Raw genomic sequence first — 15,085 nt, 5'->3', positions numbered from 1 at the left:
CAGGCTCCTCTGTCCATGGGATTTTCTAGGCAAGAGTACATGATACATCCATAAATGGAATAAAAATGCCATAAAAAGTGAGTAAAGTACAACATGGATAAATTCCATTATCCAAAAGTAAAAGAAGCTGGTCACAAAAGACTACCTATTGTATGATTCCATTCCTATGAAATATCTAGAAAAGATAAAGAAAATATATTGGTGATTGCCCAGGGCTGGGGTTGAGAATGAGAAATGACAGCAAATGGGTACAAAGGACCTTTGTGGGGTGACGGAAATGTTGTAAACTGGCTTATGGTAATAGCTGCACAATTCTGTAAATTTACTAAAAATTTATTGAATTGTACATTTAAAATGAGTTAATTTTATAGCTTATAAGTTACACTGCAATAAAGATGTTTAAAAAAACACAAAAAACAGTAATAACAAAAATCCTTGACACCTCTTCTCAACATCCCAGGCTGCTCAGGGTATATGTGCACGCTTAATCGCTCGGTTCTGTCCGATTCTTTGTGAGCCCATGGACTGTAGCCCACTTGCCTTCTCTGTCTATGGAATTTTTCAGGCAAGAATACTGGAGTGGGTTGCCATTTCCTTCTCCAGAGGATCTTTCCTGACCCAGGGATTGAACTCACATTTCCTTCATCCCCTACACCGGCAGGCGATTCTTTACCACTGAGCAACCTGGGAAGACTGTAACCTTCATCAAGGCTACAGAGCTGTGATTTCTGACTAGCCTGCTGCCCACTGAAAAGTCGAATGTGCTCAGATGCAGGCCATCTACTGTCCTCTGTGAACACTGGCCCAGGACCAGACGGAATGATGCTCCTGATCTGAAGAGCACTTAAGCCCATGTAGCTTTAGCAGCAACTTCTGCCGCTCAATCAATCCGATCCATTAGTAGAAAAAGAAAACCCAGCCATTTGGAGATGAATCTCCTGCTGGATTAGCGGTTGTCTCTCCAGCTACAATTGAAGGAGGAGGTTGGCAAAGCTTCTCCAGGCAAAAAAAATCCTTATTGTGTCCCTCTTGAAGGACAGTTTCCTAGGAGAGGACCACCGCAACCCTGCTTCAGAAACTTTGACTTAAACATTGTTTTGCCTTCCTTTTTCCTTTCTTCATCCATAACCAGGCTTTGGCTTATAGCCAAATTATTATTAATTATTTCTGCCAAGCCGGTCCTTCATTCAGAGGGAAAAAGGCATGCTAGAAATGATCCCATGAGGTGCCAAGGGTCCCAGGCTCCACCCCCAGCACATGGCCTCTTTGCAAGAAGCCACTGGGCCAGTGGTTAGTAAAGCACAGGGCCAGCTCTCTGGGCTTAGCCTCTCCTAGAACATTCTGAGAGAGTTCTGAGAACCTGGTAGGTCCTAAGCTCCTTAAGAACCAATCAAGTGATGAGCAGAGTGACCTGAACCGGAAAGGTGTGTACTGCTCCCTCTTTAAGGTTCATTACCTAGAAGCAGTCACATCTCCAGGAGTTCTGTAACAAAACTCCACCTTCTCTACTTATTTAGACCACCAAAACTGCTCTGAAGCCAATCACAATTAAGCAGAATAAAAAGGTCCCAACACACTGGGGTGAGAAGGAAGTGTGTTCTGTAACTGTTCAAATCTTTTGGACAAAAATCAAACCTGTCAAGAAAATGATGTCCCAGGGCTATCCTGCCCAGTAAACTACTGCACTAGGTTTCAATGGTTGCTCTTTTAAGAAAATTGTGGAGGGAGAATCATGTTATAGGCAATCAGTGTTCATGATCCTCTGGTAACATAATTTGGAAAAAAAAAACAACAGCCTGAACCCTATTGAACACTATAAAGTTTCATTTTACTTTACCAGACAAAAGTTTCACATCTGTCTGTGAGTGGAATCATCTGAAACCACGGGTCCAAGGTCCAGCCAGTACTGTGACTCCACACAGCTGCATGAATTTCAGGGCAGCACCAAGAGCAAGCAATCCCAGCTTGCCAACTGCCAGTGTTATCGGACGTGGAAGCAATGCCTGGCCCATACTGGCTTCTATCAGCAAGGGGATCCAGGGACACTGCACCAGAATTTAAGCAACTTTTGGACCTTTAACTTCAAAGGAAGTAATACCTGAGTGTCAGAAGTTAAAAAAGAATTACTTCTTGAAATTCCAGCTATGATAATACTAGTACCCATTTCTGCTTGGTTCCTAGAGGTCCATGTTCTTATTTGAAGGAAGGGAAATAATCCTTCCTATAGCCACAGTGCCAGGACAACTACTGCATAACTTTCAATCAGAATCTGGAGTCGCCTTCTTTTCTGGTATTCGTGTGTATGTAGGGGCAGTGGGGAGATCAGTCTATCGTGGCAATGACAGATAGATACTAGATAATGTGGACTTACGGATCACTTCACTCTGCCTGGGAAATCCTACTGACAGAGTGGCCTGACAGGCTACAGTCCACGAGGTGGCAAAGACTGGACACAGCTGAACGACTGACACACTTTCAGGGGCTTCCCAAGTGGCGCTAGTGGTAATGAACGGGCTTGCCCAAGCAGGAGACGTAAGAGACGTGGGTTTGATCCCTGGGTCGGAAAGAGCCCCTGGAGGAGGAAATGGCAACACACTCCAGTATTCTTGCCTGGAGAACCCCACGGAGAGAGGAGCGTTGGGCTACAGTCCATGGGATCACAAAGAGCTGGACAGAACTGAAGTGACTTAACACATACAGAACTTTGTAAAGTCCCCATGTTTGGGCCTGTGAAACAACAATAGCCTTGTTCAATCCTTACGACCCACATACAGTGAGCCTGGCCCTACGCTTGACGTACGGGACCCAAAGGTGACTGAAGGAAGAGCTCCCTTAGACCTTGAAAATGCAGAGTCTAAGGGAGATGGGTATGAAAAAAATACCCAGGCAATCTAGACTGACATCGTAAAAATAAGAAATGCAAATATCTTTAATATAACTTGAATATCATTTACAAGTATATGACTTTACCAAGATAGATGGTATTTATTAAGGAAACAGTGACTGATTAATTACTAGGTTTAAAATAGCTGTCAACAGACAAACTTTGCAGGCTATAGGGTGCGCTAGACCGTTTGGGGAAGTGTTCCTGTCTGCCCAGTTATTAACTTAAAAAGGTGTGTCATGGAGTTAAAAGCAGTGAAACTACAGGAAGAATGTCTTGTGTGCTAAGTTGTGTTTGTTTAGAAAGTCCCAGGTGTTGATAGGTAACGAGCAACAGGAACTTTACCAGACCAAAGTCCAGTTGGTTCTTGAACAATGAGAGGGTTAGGGGCACCCGTTCTCTCCATGGTTGAAAATGTGAGTACAATCGGCCTTCTATATCCACAGATTCCATCAATACAGCATTACTGATTTTACTACTGAGAAAAATCCAAGTATAAGTGAACCTGAGAAAATTCAAACCCGTGTTGTTCAATGGTCAGCGGTAAATTACTGACTTCAAATATCCAGTGATATTCCTTTAGTTTATTAGTTCTTTCCAAACACCACTCTTACATGATACCTGGAACAATTCTAACAAACGTCCCTCAATCAGAGCCCATGAGACGGGTGATTCTGCTTTGCATTAAAATCCAAGCCCTTGCAATCAGAAATATAGTTTGAAAACTCAAAATAATGTAAAAGTAGCTTGCTTGTTTTAAATATAGTTCTGTTGCTGATAAGGGGAATCAAAACTTCTGAAACTTTTGCTATGTTTTGTTTCTCACCTACTTCTCCCATACAGCCAACTTTACAAAGACTGCTTACAAACTACCTAAGGAACTCCTCTTGAACTTAACTTGCTCATACATCCCTCTTTTCCTCCTTTCTCCCAACACTAGGACAAAGTAAACAAGTCCGAAGAACAGAACTGGTTAAAGTAGGCCCCCTCCAGGACTGCAAGTGCAGAAGGCGCGAGGAGGTGGAACTGATGACCCCGCTCAGGCTGAGGCACAAGGGAAGGGCACTGCTGTCCTGTCATAAACTATAAACTCAGAGCAGCACAGGCTCTGTTTCTTCCCCAGGGTGGTTCCCATGGGTGACCTCTGTGCTTGGCACAGCCTGGTGCACAAGAAGAGAGCCGCTGAAGGAATGACTGTAGGTGGGAAGCTGGCGCATCCCTAACAGTTGCTTGGAACATGGTAGCTGGGATTGTCAGTGCAACTGCAGTTCCACCCACCACGGAGCAGGAGAGGGTTTCGTTACAACTGTGTGATGAGCACACAGCTTCTGTGTTTACCCAACAAATATTTTTAAGTTCTTACTGTGCCATCAGCACAATGAGAGATTTCAAAAAATCCTCAAGGAGTGTAGAGCTCATTGACCAAGAGAAAAATCTGTGCCAATAATATTAATACTATTCTTTTATCCACTTATGTGTTGGTCACTCTGCTAGATGCTGAGGATAAGCAGTAAACAAGACAGATGAAATGGGACTTTCCCCATGGCCCAGTGGTTAAGCCTCTACGTTTCCACTGCAGAGGGCCCAGGTTCAATCTCTGGCCAGGAAATGAAAGTCCCACATACTGCTGGATGCAGCCAAAAAGAAAAAAAAATAGAAGACAGATGAAAATCAACTCATGTAGGGTGGCTATGGGCTGCTGCTGCTAAGTCGCTTCAGTTGTGTCCGACTCTGTGCGGGGATTCTCCAGGCAAGAACACTGGAGTGGGTTGCCATTTCCTTCTCCAATGCATGAAAGCAAAAAGTGAAAGTGAACTCGCTCAGTCGTGTCCAACTCTTAGCAACCCCATGGACTGCAGCCCACCAGGCTCCTCTGTCCATGGGATTTTCCAGGCAATAGTACTGGAGTGGGGTGCCATTGCCTTCTCCGGCTATGGGCTAGCAAACAAAAAAATACTACTGCTCGCAGTTAACACACTGTCCTAACAACTTTCGTATTCATATAATCGACACAACAATCATATGAGGTGGGTGAAAACTGAAGGCAAGGTCAAACGGAGGAATACATCATCGAGTACATACAGGACTCTGGGGTAACAAAGGATGGGCCGGCTTGCTGAAGAAGCTGTCAGTCTTAGCAGCGCAATAGTGGGACTGAATGTCATGTAAGAACAAGTATTTTCTATGTTTAAAGTGTCTCTGCATTTAGAAATAGACTGTACCATCAGACATGGTTGTGTCTGGCACTCCAAGTGTAAGATGAAGCCGTGGAAAAAATAAACCATTTGGTCCATTAAAACCATTAAAGTTTTAATTGTTTTTTTAATTGTAGCACTTGAATATAAAGAATTATCATTGTGATTTTCCTGATTTTCTTCCATCCTTTGAACTTCTGTGGCCAGAAAGGGATTGGCTAGCTTAGGCCTCAGGCATCTGCATCCAACAGGTGGCCAGGGTGGTCTCTGGTCCCCCTCTCCCCTCAGACCAGGGCTTCCCTCCCTGTAACACAGGAGGGGGCCACTCTGTCCAGGAGATGAAAAGGAAGCACCCAGGGGTGGCTTGTAGCTGGACTCATTAGCTGAGACCTGTCCTGACCTCCAGCCCCAGTCTTTTACATGGCTATTACAGGCAATATGTTATCATCTGAACTTTTATCCCTTCTAACGTCGGCAGGTTGTTAATCCCACTTTTGTACCTTTTCTTACTGGCACACATCTTCTTCCTGCGTTTGTACTGTTCACGGATACAGCTGCACCTTGAAGGGGATCAGCTGCTTGCTTGCAACATCAGGTGTAAGAGTTTGAAAAGATGTAAGAACTAGAATTTTTCTAGTTGTTGAATTTTACTTCTGCTGCATTCATAGTTTCAGGTTACTAAAAGTTAAACATGTGCCCCCCATAAGGAAAAATTAAGAGAAAATGGTGAAGATTTAAAATTAGGTTTACCCTTAGAAAGTTTAGGAAGTGACACATTTTAGGTTAGTTTTTAAAATTTTTTATCCATTAATATGGAGTAGATTTATCAATTTCTAGGGTTTTTTTTAAGCTTAAATATTATAAACATAATCCACCCACATAAAATATAAACACTCCAGAAGGCAGAGTGTAAGACAGACATAAAAGCCCCTCTTCCTCTACCCTAGAGTTAACCACAGCTATCCTTTCGTATTTTAGTGAAGGAATTACTACTGTTTAGGGACTTTTAATCTTCAAAGAACCACACAAATAAAACCATTTTAAGCAACAAACCCAAGGGCACCCTCACTCACCAGCTGTTCTTTCTCAGCACATAGCTCTGGAAGGCTATGAGCAATCCCTTACATCTCCGAGGGGTGCTTTTTTAAAAAAAAAAAAAAGTTTGCTCCCTGGATTGGGAACACATTCTCGTGATATTTTTCATTTATTTTCGAAGGAGAGAGAAACCGCAACATTTCATCTCATTTCCACAAGTCTCACCTTTATCCACAAAGATTTGAGTTATAACCAGAACACAGTCCTTAAAATAATGATAAACCAGACAGACTCAATGTCTGGAAAACATAAAGAGAATGATAAAATCAAGGCTGAGGAAAGTAAGAACAAAAGTATACAGGCCTCAAGGGCTGCAGAGCCATAATTACTGCAGACATATCAAGTACAAAGTTTATAGGGGAAATTACACCCGACTGCCAGACATGAAATCTCGGGTGTTTTCCAGGCCAATGTCCACAAACTACCCTGTTATAGGTTTTATACATGTTTTACTATTTTTTTAAAAAACTCTCTATGGGATATATACATATCATATCTATATATATGAGATATATATATATATAAAGGAAGCCATTTTAAAACATCTACTTAATTAGTTGAGGTTCAGGAAAGGTACATTCTCACGCAATCAGATTACAGCATGGCCTGGGGTGTGTTTTCTGGAGGGCATTTTGCAATGTATAACAAATATGTTGACTACCCCTCCCCCGTAACTCCTGCAGGGGATTTAGCTTAAGGAAAAGATTCCAGATTTGTGTAAGTTTCACCTACAATGGTATTCACAGCAGTACTTTAAGAGCAAGGTGCTGGCAACAACCTATCGTCCAAGAAGAGGCGAGTGGATGAATAAATTCTGACGAAGAATGGAGAGTCCTCCAAATGATGAAGCACACAGTACTGACTGATGTGAAAAGATGTACTAAAAAATATCTGAAAGAGGGACAGTATGAGTTAGTAGTGTGGGATTCTGGGTAACTTTTACTTTCAGTGTAAATATCCACAGAAATTTTGGAAATTCTCTGGTCTCAGTAAAATATAGTTTTTTCCTATATTTTCTATATTATTTCTATATACATCTATATACAAATATCAGTTTTCAAGAGCCTCTAAGATTAAAACCAGCACACACAAATAAATAAAACATGGGAAACTGTGGGAAATGCAGAGATGTATAATCTGGGGGACTTGTTCTCAAGCATGAACAATCTAAGTGTGGAGAAGACGCAAATTAAAAATAACATTTCCTTTAGAGAAAAGTATTAGTCTTGAAGTCTCTTGATTTAACTGTAACTCACTGAAATGCTTTTAAAAACTAGTCTATTGTGCCTGTAACAGTAAAGTATGTTTTTAAGAAAAGTCACACAGAAAGGAAAAGTTCAGTTCAGTTCGGTTCAGTCGCTCAGTCATGTCCAACTCTTTGCGACCCCATGAACCGCAGCACGCTAGGCCTCCCTGTCCATCACCAACTACCAGAGTTTACCCAAACCCATGTCCATTGAGTCGGTGATGCCATCCAACCATCTCATCCTCTGTCGTCCCCTTCTCCTCCTGCCCCCAATCCCTCCCAGCATCAGAGTCTTTTCCAATGAGTCAGCTCTTCACATGAGGTGGCCAGAGTACTGGAGTTTCAGCTTCAACATCAGTCCTTCCAATGAACACAAAGGACTGATCTCCTTTAGGATGGACTGGTTGGATCTCCTTGCAGTCCAAGGGACTCTCAAGAGTCTTCTCCAACACCACAGTTCAAAAGCATCAATTCTTTGGCATTCAGCTTTCTTTACAGTCCAACTCTCACATCCATACATGACTACTGAAAAGACCATAGCCTTGACTAGACAGACTTTTGTTGGCAAAGTAATGTCTCTGCTTTTTAATGTGCTGTCTAGGTTGGTCATAACTCTCCTTAATACTCAACTAACTAGAAAGTTCAAATAACTCTGATTCTACACCCCCAGCAGTCTAGTTCATTTAATTATGGTTCATCTATGCCCCCCAAACCTCTTATACAAAAAAAACCTTTTTTTTTTTTGGTATATGAGAATTTATTACTACCGTGCTTTCGTCATCAAAATTTATGATCTTGGTCTTTCCTTCTTGCCTTTGTATAAAAGTGAGACGTTGGCTACTTTGACAGCCTTAAAGAGGACTCCAGAAATGTCACCAACATGATATTTGCAACCAAATCCAGCAATCAGAACTTTACCATTTTCCTCAATAAAATTCAAGCAACCATCACTGGGTACAAAAGCAGTGGGTTACAGGGAGAAAAAAAAAAAAAAAAAGGCAGCGGGTTTTTTTTTTTTTTTTGGCCATTCTTGATTAGCTGAACCCTGACACACTTCTTGATGGAAGAATCTGGCTGCTTGGCTTCAACTCCTACTTTTTCGAGCACAATTCCCTTGGCATGAGAAGTGCCACCAAAAGGGCTGGCCTTCAGGGCTGTGCCCAAATGGGCTTTCTTGTACTGTTTATCATACCACTTCTGGTCTCGTCAGTGACTACGGAGCTTCCCAGCAGTATGAAGACTGCAACACTCGTCCATCCTGCCGGCGCCACGGGCCTGAGCCCACAAGAAAACCTTTTGATGTGTTCACCTATGAGAGTCTGAAAGTCCAATAAACTGAAATTTATTTTTTATTCTACTGAACACTACCACTGATGCCTCTCTCAGGCATCTGATCCCTATGTCTCTATTCTGTCTTTGAATCTGTCTTCGAATCCCCCAAGGAGATGGCATTCCTGCTGTGGTTACAGACCTCCAACCAGCAAGCCTGGGGCAAACTGTTTCACCTTGAATTTATATTTTTTTTAACTTTTGCATACATCCATCAGAGCCGCCAAAAGGAAAAGGAAGGAAAATGTCAACTGTTGGTGAGGTTGTAGAACAACCAACTGGAACTCTCACACACTTCTGGTGGGAATGTAAACGGATGCAACCACTTTGGCAGACAGCTTAGGAGTTTCTGCCAAAGCTGAATAAATATTTAAATACCTGATAATCCGGGAACTCCACTCCTCTGTGTAGACACCCAAGAGAAATGAGGGCCTATGCCCACCAGACACATACTATTCATAACATCCTTGAGTTGTCTGAAAACAATCCAAACGCCCCTCAAAGAACAGACTGTGATACAGTCACACCTGGTAATACTACACACTGAAAGAAAAACTAATGGCAACTATTGCTGCGCTATGGATGGATGGATCCAAAAAACATATTGAGTGAAATGAGGCAGACAAGGTAAGCCAAACTAGCCTGTGCTGCTATAAGTCAGGAGAGTAGCTATCCTGGAGTGGGTTCAATGCCTGCATGGGGGCGTGAGAGGGGCTTCAGGGGCTGGTCACGGTCTACTTCTTGATCTGGGTGCTGGTTACACATGTGGGTTCAATTTGTGACAATTTAGTGAGCTATAAAGGCCTAAGCAAACCTTTCAGTATGTAGATTAAAGTTCAATAAAAAGTTTTAGGTCCTACTAAACAACAAGGTCCTACTATATAGCATAGGGGACTATGTTCAATATCCTGTGAGCCATAATGGAAAAGGATCTTAAAAAAGAATGTACATATATATATAACTGAATCACTGCTAGACAGTAGAAATCAACACACTGTAAATCTTTAACTGTATTTCAGTAAAAATAAAAGTTTTAGAAATAAAAATGTATTTGCAAATGTTAACAGGTAAGTTCAACAAATATTTGTGTTGCTTCTATAGTGAGTTTTACATTGAACTGCAGAATAAACAGCTGTGTGGAATTCTGAGGGAAACCAATCCACACAGTTGCAACTGCACACTCATCAGTCTCCCCTGCAGGTCTTCCTACAGTTCGTTACGACAGAAGTGCAGGGTAGGAATTAACGCTCGAGCCTGGAATAATGCCACACATGCAAAGTCAGAGGCAACCTGGAACTTGTGAATGGTGTCACAAGTTTGAGTGGCCCCAGCCTTGTTAATAAAGGATGCTGCTCTGTCCTCATAGTAATGTTTTCATAGTTCTAAAACCTCTTTCCAATCAAGAAAAGATGTTATGACAGGAAAAGACACTCATTATTTGGCTTTGTGTTTACAGACAAGATGTTATAACACTGGGCTGTGCAGTTTAATATTTGATACCTAGCAACCCTTTCTGCTACCTGGCACCTGATTCTTACAATTCCCTTTTTTAGTCATCGTGGAGCCCAAATTGTCTGAGCTTCTGCAGATGCTATTTTATCTTCAGCATACCTGAAGAAAGCAGTGTTATGGGAACAGATGAAAATATCAAGTAGCCAACACAGCAACAGCAATAAACAGAAACAGCGACCAAAAGCTTCCAAAACAAAAAAAAGTGAAAGTGTTAGTTGCTCAGTTGTGTCCAACTTCGCGACCCCATGGACCAGAGCCCACCAGGTTCTGGTCCATGGGATTCTCCAGGAAACAATACTGGAGTGGGTAGCCATTTCCTTCTGCAGGGGATCTTCCCGACCCAGGGATCGAACCTGGCTCTCCTGAATTGAAGGCAGATTCTTTACTGTCTGAGCCACGAGCTTCGAAGCCTAGACCTATATGCCACAGGCCACACTGGAAGCCAACCAGGCAGGACTTTCACTGAAACATCCCCTCTTAAACCCAAGCTGAGAAAATAAACCCCCATTACACAAGCGAAACTGAGCACACAGGTGTGGACTGCTTGCTTTACCCAGTGAAAGAACGAAAGTCCCTCATTTTCTTACTTGAAGGTTTGTTCACAACATGCTGATGATGATGAGTTAGCAATAACAAACTCTAGGTGACACCTTAGGCACCAAAGTATGAAAATGTAATTGGTTTGCACGTTTGCTGGCTACCACAAACTAAATTCCTACACCAAGGAATGGGGATGGAGGCTGGCAGGGGAACTGGCCTGTGAGCACTGATATCTCAGACTTTGGGCCTCACTTTCTCAACAGTAAATAAACAGGCCCACCTTGAGGGCTGATGTGTAACTAGAATGAAACAAATGCTCTATGAAGTGTCGAGGGAGGGAGAGGGGAGCCTGGCACAGGACAGGAGCTTACTAAATTAATTAAAGGCTCATTTCGTCATCAAGTACGTACACCTGTTGGTGCCAGGAACTGTGTGCTAGGTGCTCAGAGCCAAACAAAGCTTCTTTCCATTGGGAGCTCACATTTAAGCTGGAGTAGAGATAAACATACATGATAAATAAATACATATTATATGCTAAGGGGGCTCAGTGGGAAAGAATCTGTCTGCCAATGCAGGAGACTCGGGTTTGATCCCTGGGTCAGGAAGATGACCTGGAGAAGGAAATGGCTACCCACTCTAGGATTCTTGCCTGGGAAATCCCGTGGACAGAGGAGCCTGGTGGCCTACAGTCCATGGGCTCACAAAAGAGTCAGACAAGGCTTAGTGACTGAACAACAATATATGCTAAGGTAGTGAGCACTACAGGTGTGAGTGTGGGGGGCGCTGGGAGACGGATGGGGTTGTCTTCAATTTTAAAGCTGTCTGAGTGGGACTCGGAGGAGGTGACATTTAAACAAAGACCTCTGTGTCCCTTCCCCCATCACTGCTGCTTCAGCAAGATTAATGCAGGGGTGACATCACATCCAGCCCTCCTTAACTTCCTCAGTCCAACAGGTCTAACTTCCAGCAAGGTTGTGGTTACTTCTGTGTGTGTGTGGTTACTTTTAATTAAGGTTTGTTCTTTTTTTTTTAAACTTTACTTCTTCCTTGTACCACTAAGGCATGCACTCATCAGAAAACTCATGCAAAATCACAAGCAAGCTGCTGAGGGAAATTATGGGTGTCGTATAGGCTTAAGTGTGGGGAGGGATCTTTGGCTTAATTCTAATTAGCAACAGTGATACTACCTGACATTTTGGGGCTTACTATCATGCCATTTGCTCGTAAAGTCATAAAACACACATCCTCCTGGGATTTAGTATGGCTCTCTGGTAACCATTTGTCTAAGTACACATTGCAAAAAACTCAGCAAATGTTTAAATATTTAAAGATATTTGATACTGCATACAGGCGATCACACTACTTCATAATCCCCCTTTTTCCTCTAAAGAATTTATTCCTTTATTTCAAAGTTAGGGTTAGGCTCCTCAGTCCATGGGATGTTCCAGGCAAGAATACTGGAGTGGGTTGCCATTTCCTTCTCTAGGGGATCTTCCCGACCCAGGGATTGAACTCGGGTCTCCACCATTGCAGACAGACGCTTTACCCTCTGAGCCACCAGGGAAGCCTTCATAATCCCCCTTTTTCTCTAAAGAATTTATTCCTTTATTTCAAAGTTAGAGAAATTTGAGTATTAAAAAATATCAAAACCCATATGAGTCATAAAATCTCATTTGCAGGCAGCTTTTGTAAATGCACCTAGTTAGGCTGCATTTCTTTTTTTTTTTTTTTTTTTTTTTTTTAGGCTGCATTTCTATTCGTAAAACATTCTAACTTGCCAGGTAACATCAAGGAGATCTCTTTTCCAGGTTCATCCACACTGCTGGGAAACTCACCGTATTAAACTTAAATTGTTTTCAGGTTTGGTTTTGAGGGGGTTGGGGGAGGAAGAACCTGAAGAGGAGGTGGTGAAAAGATGCTGGGCTTTCAATCAGATCTGTGAAATTTCACTGCGCATTTCTATCATAGTCAAAGCATGAGCTAGTGGCATTCACTTTATAGATTGTACATAAACTTGCTGTCTGGGGCTGTAAATTATTATCCCACCATCCCAACCTAAACCTGACCCTAAAACATTAACGAGGAAATGGTGATTAAAGTCAGTCAATAAACATCTGTGAGCTTTTAGTATGTTTTAAGACACCTGGGAATGGAAAACAAAGGTACAGGTCTCTGATCGTCAGGGTATCCCAGCCCTTCAAAATACGAAAATGATTTACAATGTTTTATGGAGAAGGAAATGGCAACCCATTTCAGTATTCTTGCCTGGGGAATCCTATGGACAGAGGAGCCTGTGGGCTACAGTCCATGGGGTCACAAAGAGTTGAACAAAACTTAGCGACTAAACAACAGTGTCGATAAACACACATAACCCAAACTATGAAATCCACACCTTTTTCCTCCTGCCTCAGTTCTTTGGGTAATGCAAAATTGATATGTGTGGGATTGTAATTAATTCACTTGCGCACAGCCCCTCTGCTGAGTCACCACTAAAAGTGACAGTGAAGAACTGGGAGAAAAAGCAGAGAAGAATGACTCTAGGATTAGATGCCTGAGTCATATCTCATCTCAGACTGGAAAGATATACCAGCCTGTTCTTGGGGCGCAGGGGCTGGGGTGTGTGTGTGTGTGTGTGCAATTCTACTCAAATTAGCCATGATCTCCATTCCTCAAAAACGGACAGTTTTACTGTCCTTAATTGACAGTCACCAGAGTAGCCACAACTCCCAAGTTGAAGAGTAACAACGTGATATTAACGCAGTCAACAGCTCATACATTCCTACCCCCACCATCTTCAGGATCATCTAAACAATCTCAACAGAAAGGTAAAACCTTAACATTCAAATTTCTGGGATTTCTAAAACCTGCCCTCTTCTAAGGAAACACGAATAAGGACCAGATTTTGGTCACGGTTGCTTACTGAGCTTACTGAGAATGCTACAACTGTATCCACTGTGTCTAGTGTGAATGCAGTCTAGTCCACATGTGACAGGATTTGTGTCTTCAGACAAAGGGAACCAGTCTTTTGAACAAAGGATTATGAACCTATTTTCGTGCTTTTATTCTTACCCAACAAAAGTCAATAAACTCTGATTTCAGGAATTCACTTGCAAATTCAATTGTAAATCTAGAAACTAAATTTTAGGGTTAAAAAAAAAAAGTAATCTATACAAATAACCCAACTGTGGGTCTTAAAAATGGCTACAAATGCATCTGGAGAACTTGGGTTCCACGAGCCTAAGCCGAATTAAAACAAAAGTTGTTTTGTGTTCTATTAATAGCAGATGATTAAACACATATCTTATTTCAAACTGGAATTCATTTATACGTACTTAAACTTACTAAACTGGCCACTAATCCTAAATCTATGTTTCTGGAAACATTCTCTCTAATAAGTGCAAGTTAAGAGAATGACCATCAACGCATTGCTTAAGGTTGGGCCAACTTTATTCAAACCTCGGACGTTCTTAGACTCCCATTAACCTCCCCCAAATAATCGATATCTGAAAGCCAAATTGAACGTAAAGCTGCGTGAGGTAGGGTCTCGGGGTGGGGGGAGCGAGTCTCAAACCTTCCCAGTGAAGTCCTGGGGCCGGGGGCGCCCCCGCAGGCGCCAGGGCCGAGCCCCGCTCACCTGGCGCTGGCTAATTACCTGGGAGTTTCCCCCTTACGTTCTTGGAGGAAACTCAAGCTCGGCTCTCCGAGAACTCAGGCGCCGCAGCCGCGCCGGCGAGGCCACCGACCCCGAGGGGAAGATGGGGGGAGGACGCGCCCCACGGGCGACACAGGACCCTCCCGCCCCGAAGACGTTCGGTTGTGAAATGTGTAATCTGCCGGGCGTCTCCCGCGCCGGGAGGGAGAGGAGGGGACCGCGTAAAGGAAGGAGGGGGAGGGGAGGACATTCCCGCGTCAAGTGCCCTCCTCACCTCGAAGGTGGCGGATCCCGCCCGTTCCCCCGGGCGAGGACTGCCGGCCGCCGGCGGGGCTCCCCGCTTCCCCGGCCTCGAACCCCGAACCCCGGCTCCCCAGGGCTCCGGACCTCTCCCCGCACCCCCAGCCTCGAGCCCTGGAGCCCCAGTCTTCCGCCCTCGAACCCCGACGCCCCCACGGTCCCAGCCTCTTCGCGCCCGAACCCCGGGCCCCCCACTCCCCAGGCCCCGCATCTCCCGCCCTCGAACCCCGGCGCCCCCAGGGTCCCGGGCCCGCTTACCCGGTAGGTGCTCTCGGTGAGCCGGTTCACCTCCTCCGGCCCCCGCGACATGGCTGCAGCCGCCGGGCGGGCGG

The 15,085-nt window shown here is 43.6% G+C and overlaps 1 protein-coding gene across 1 annotated transcript in view; it reads right to left on the bottom strand.

Moving 5' to 3' along the window:
* Positions 1–15,079, bottom strand: part of BAIAP2L1 (BAR/IMD domain containing adaptor protein 2 like 1) — a 77,353-nt gene extending 62,274 nt beyond the window's left edge. The window contains exon 1 of the mRNA XM_040230872.1: positions 15,012–15,079. Within this exon, the coding sequence (XP_040086806.1) occupies positions 15,012–15,062 (51 nt within the window). The 5' untranslated portion in view covers positions 15,063–15,079. The remainder of the gene's footprint in view (positions 1–15,011) is intronic.
* Between the last annotated feature and the right edge of the window lie 6 nt (positions 15,080–15,085).

The sequence above is a fragment of the Oryx dammah genome, unplaced genomic scaffold, assembly GCF_014754425.2.
Source record: "Oryx dammah isolate SB20612 unplaced genomic scaffold, SCBI_Odam_1.1 HiC_scaffold_2, whole genome shotgun sequence".
NCBI lineage: Eukaryota > Metazoa > Chordata > Mammalia > Artiodactyla > Bovidae > Oryx > Oryx dammah.
This window is presented reverse-complemented; position numbering and strand designations above follow the sequence as displayed.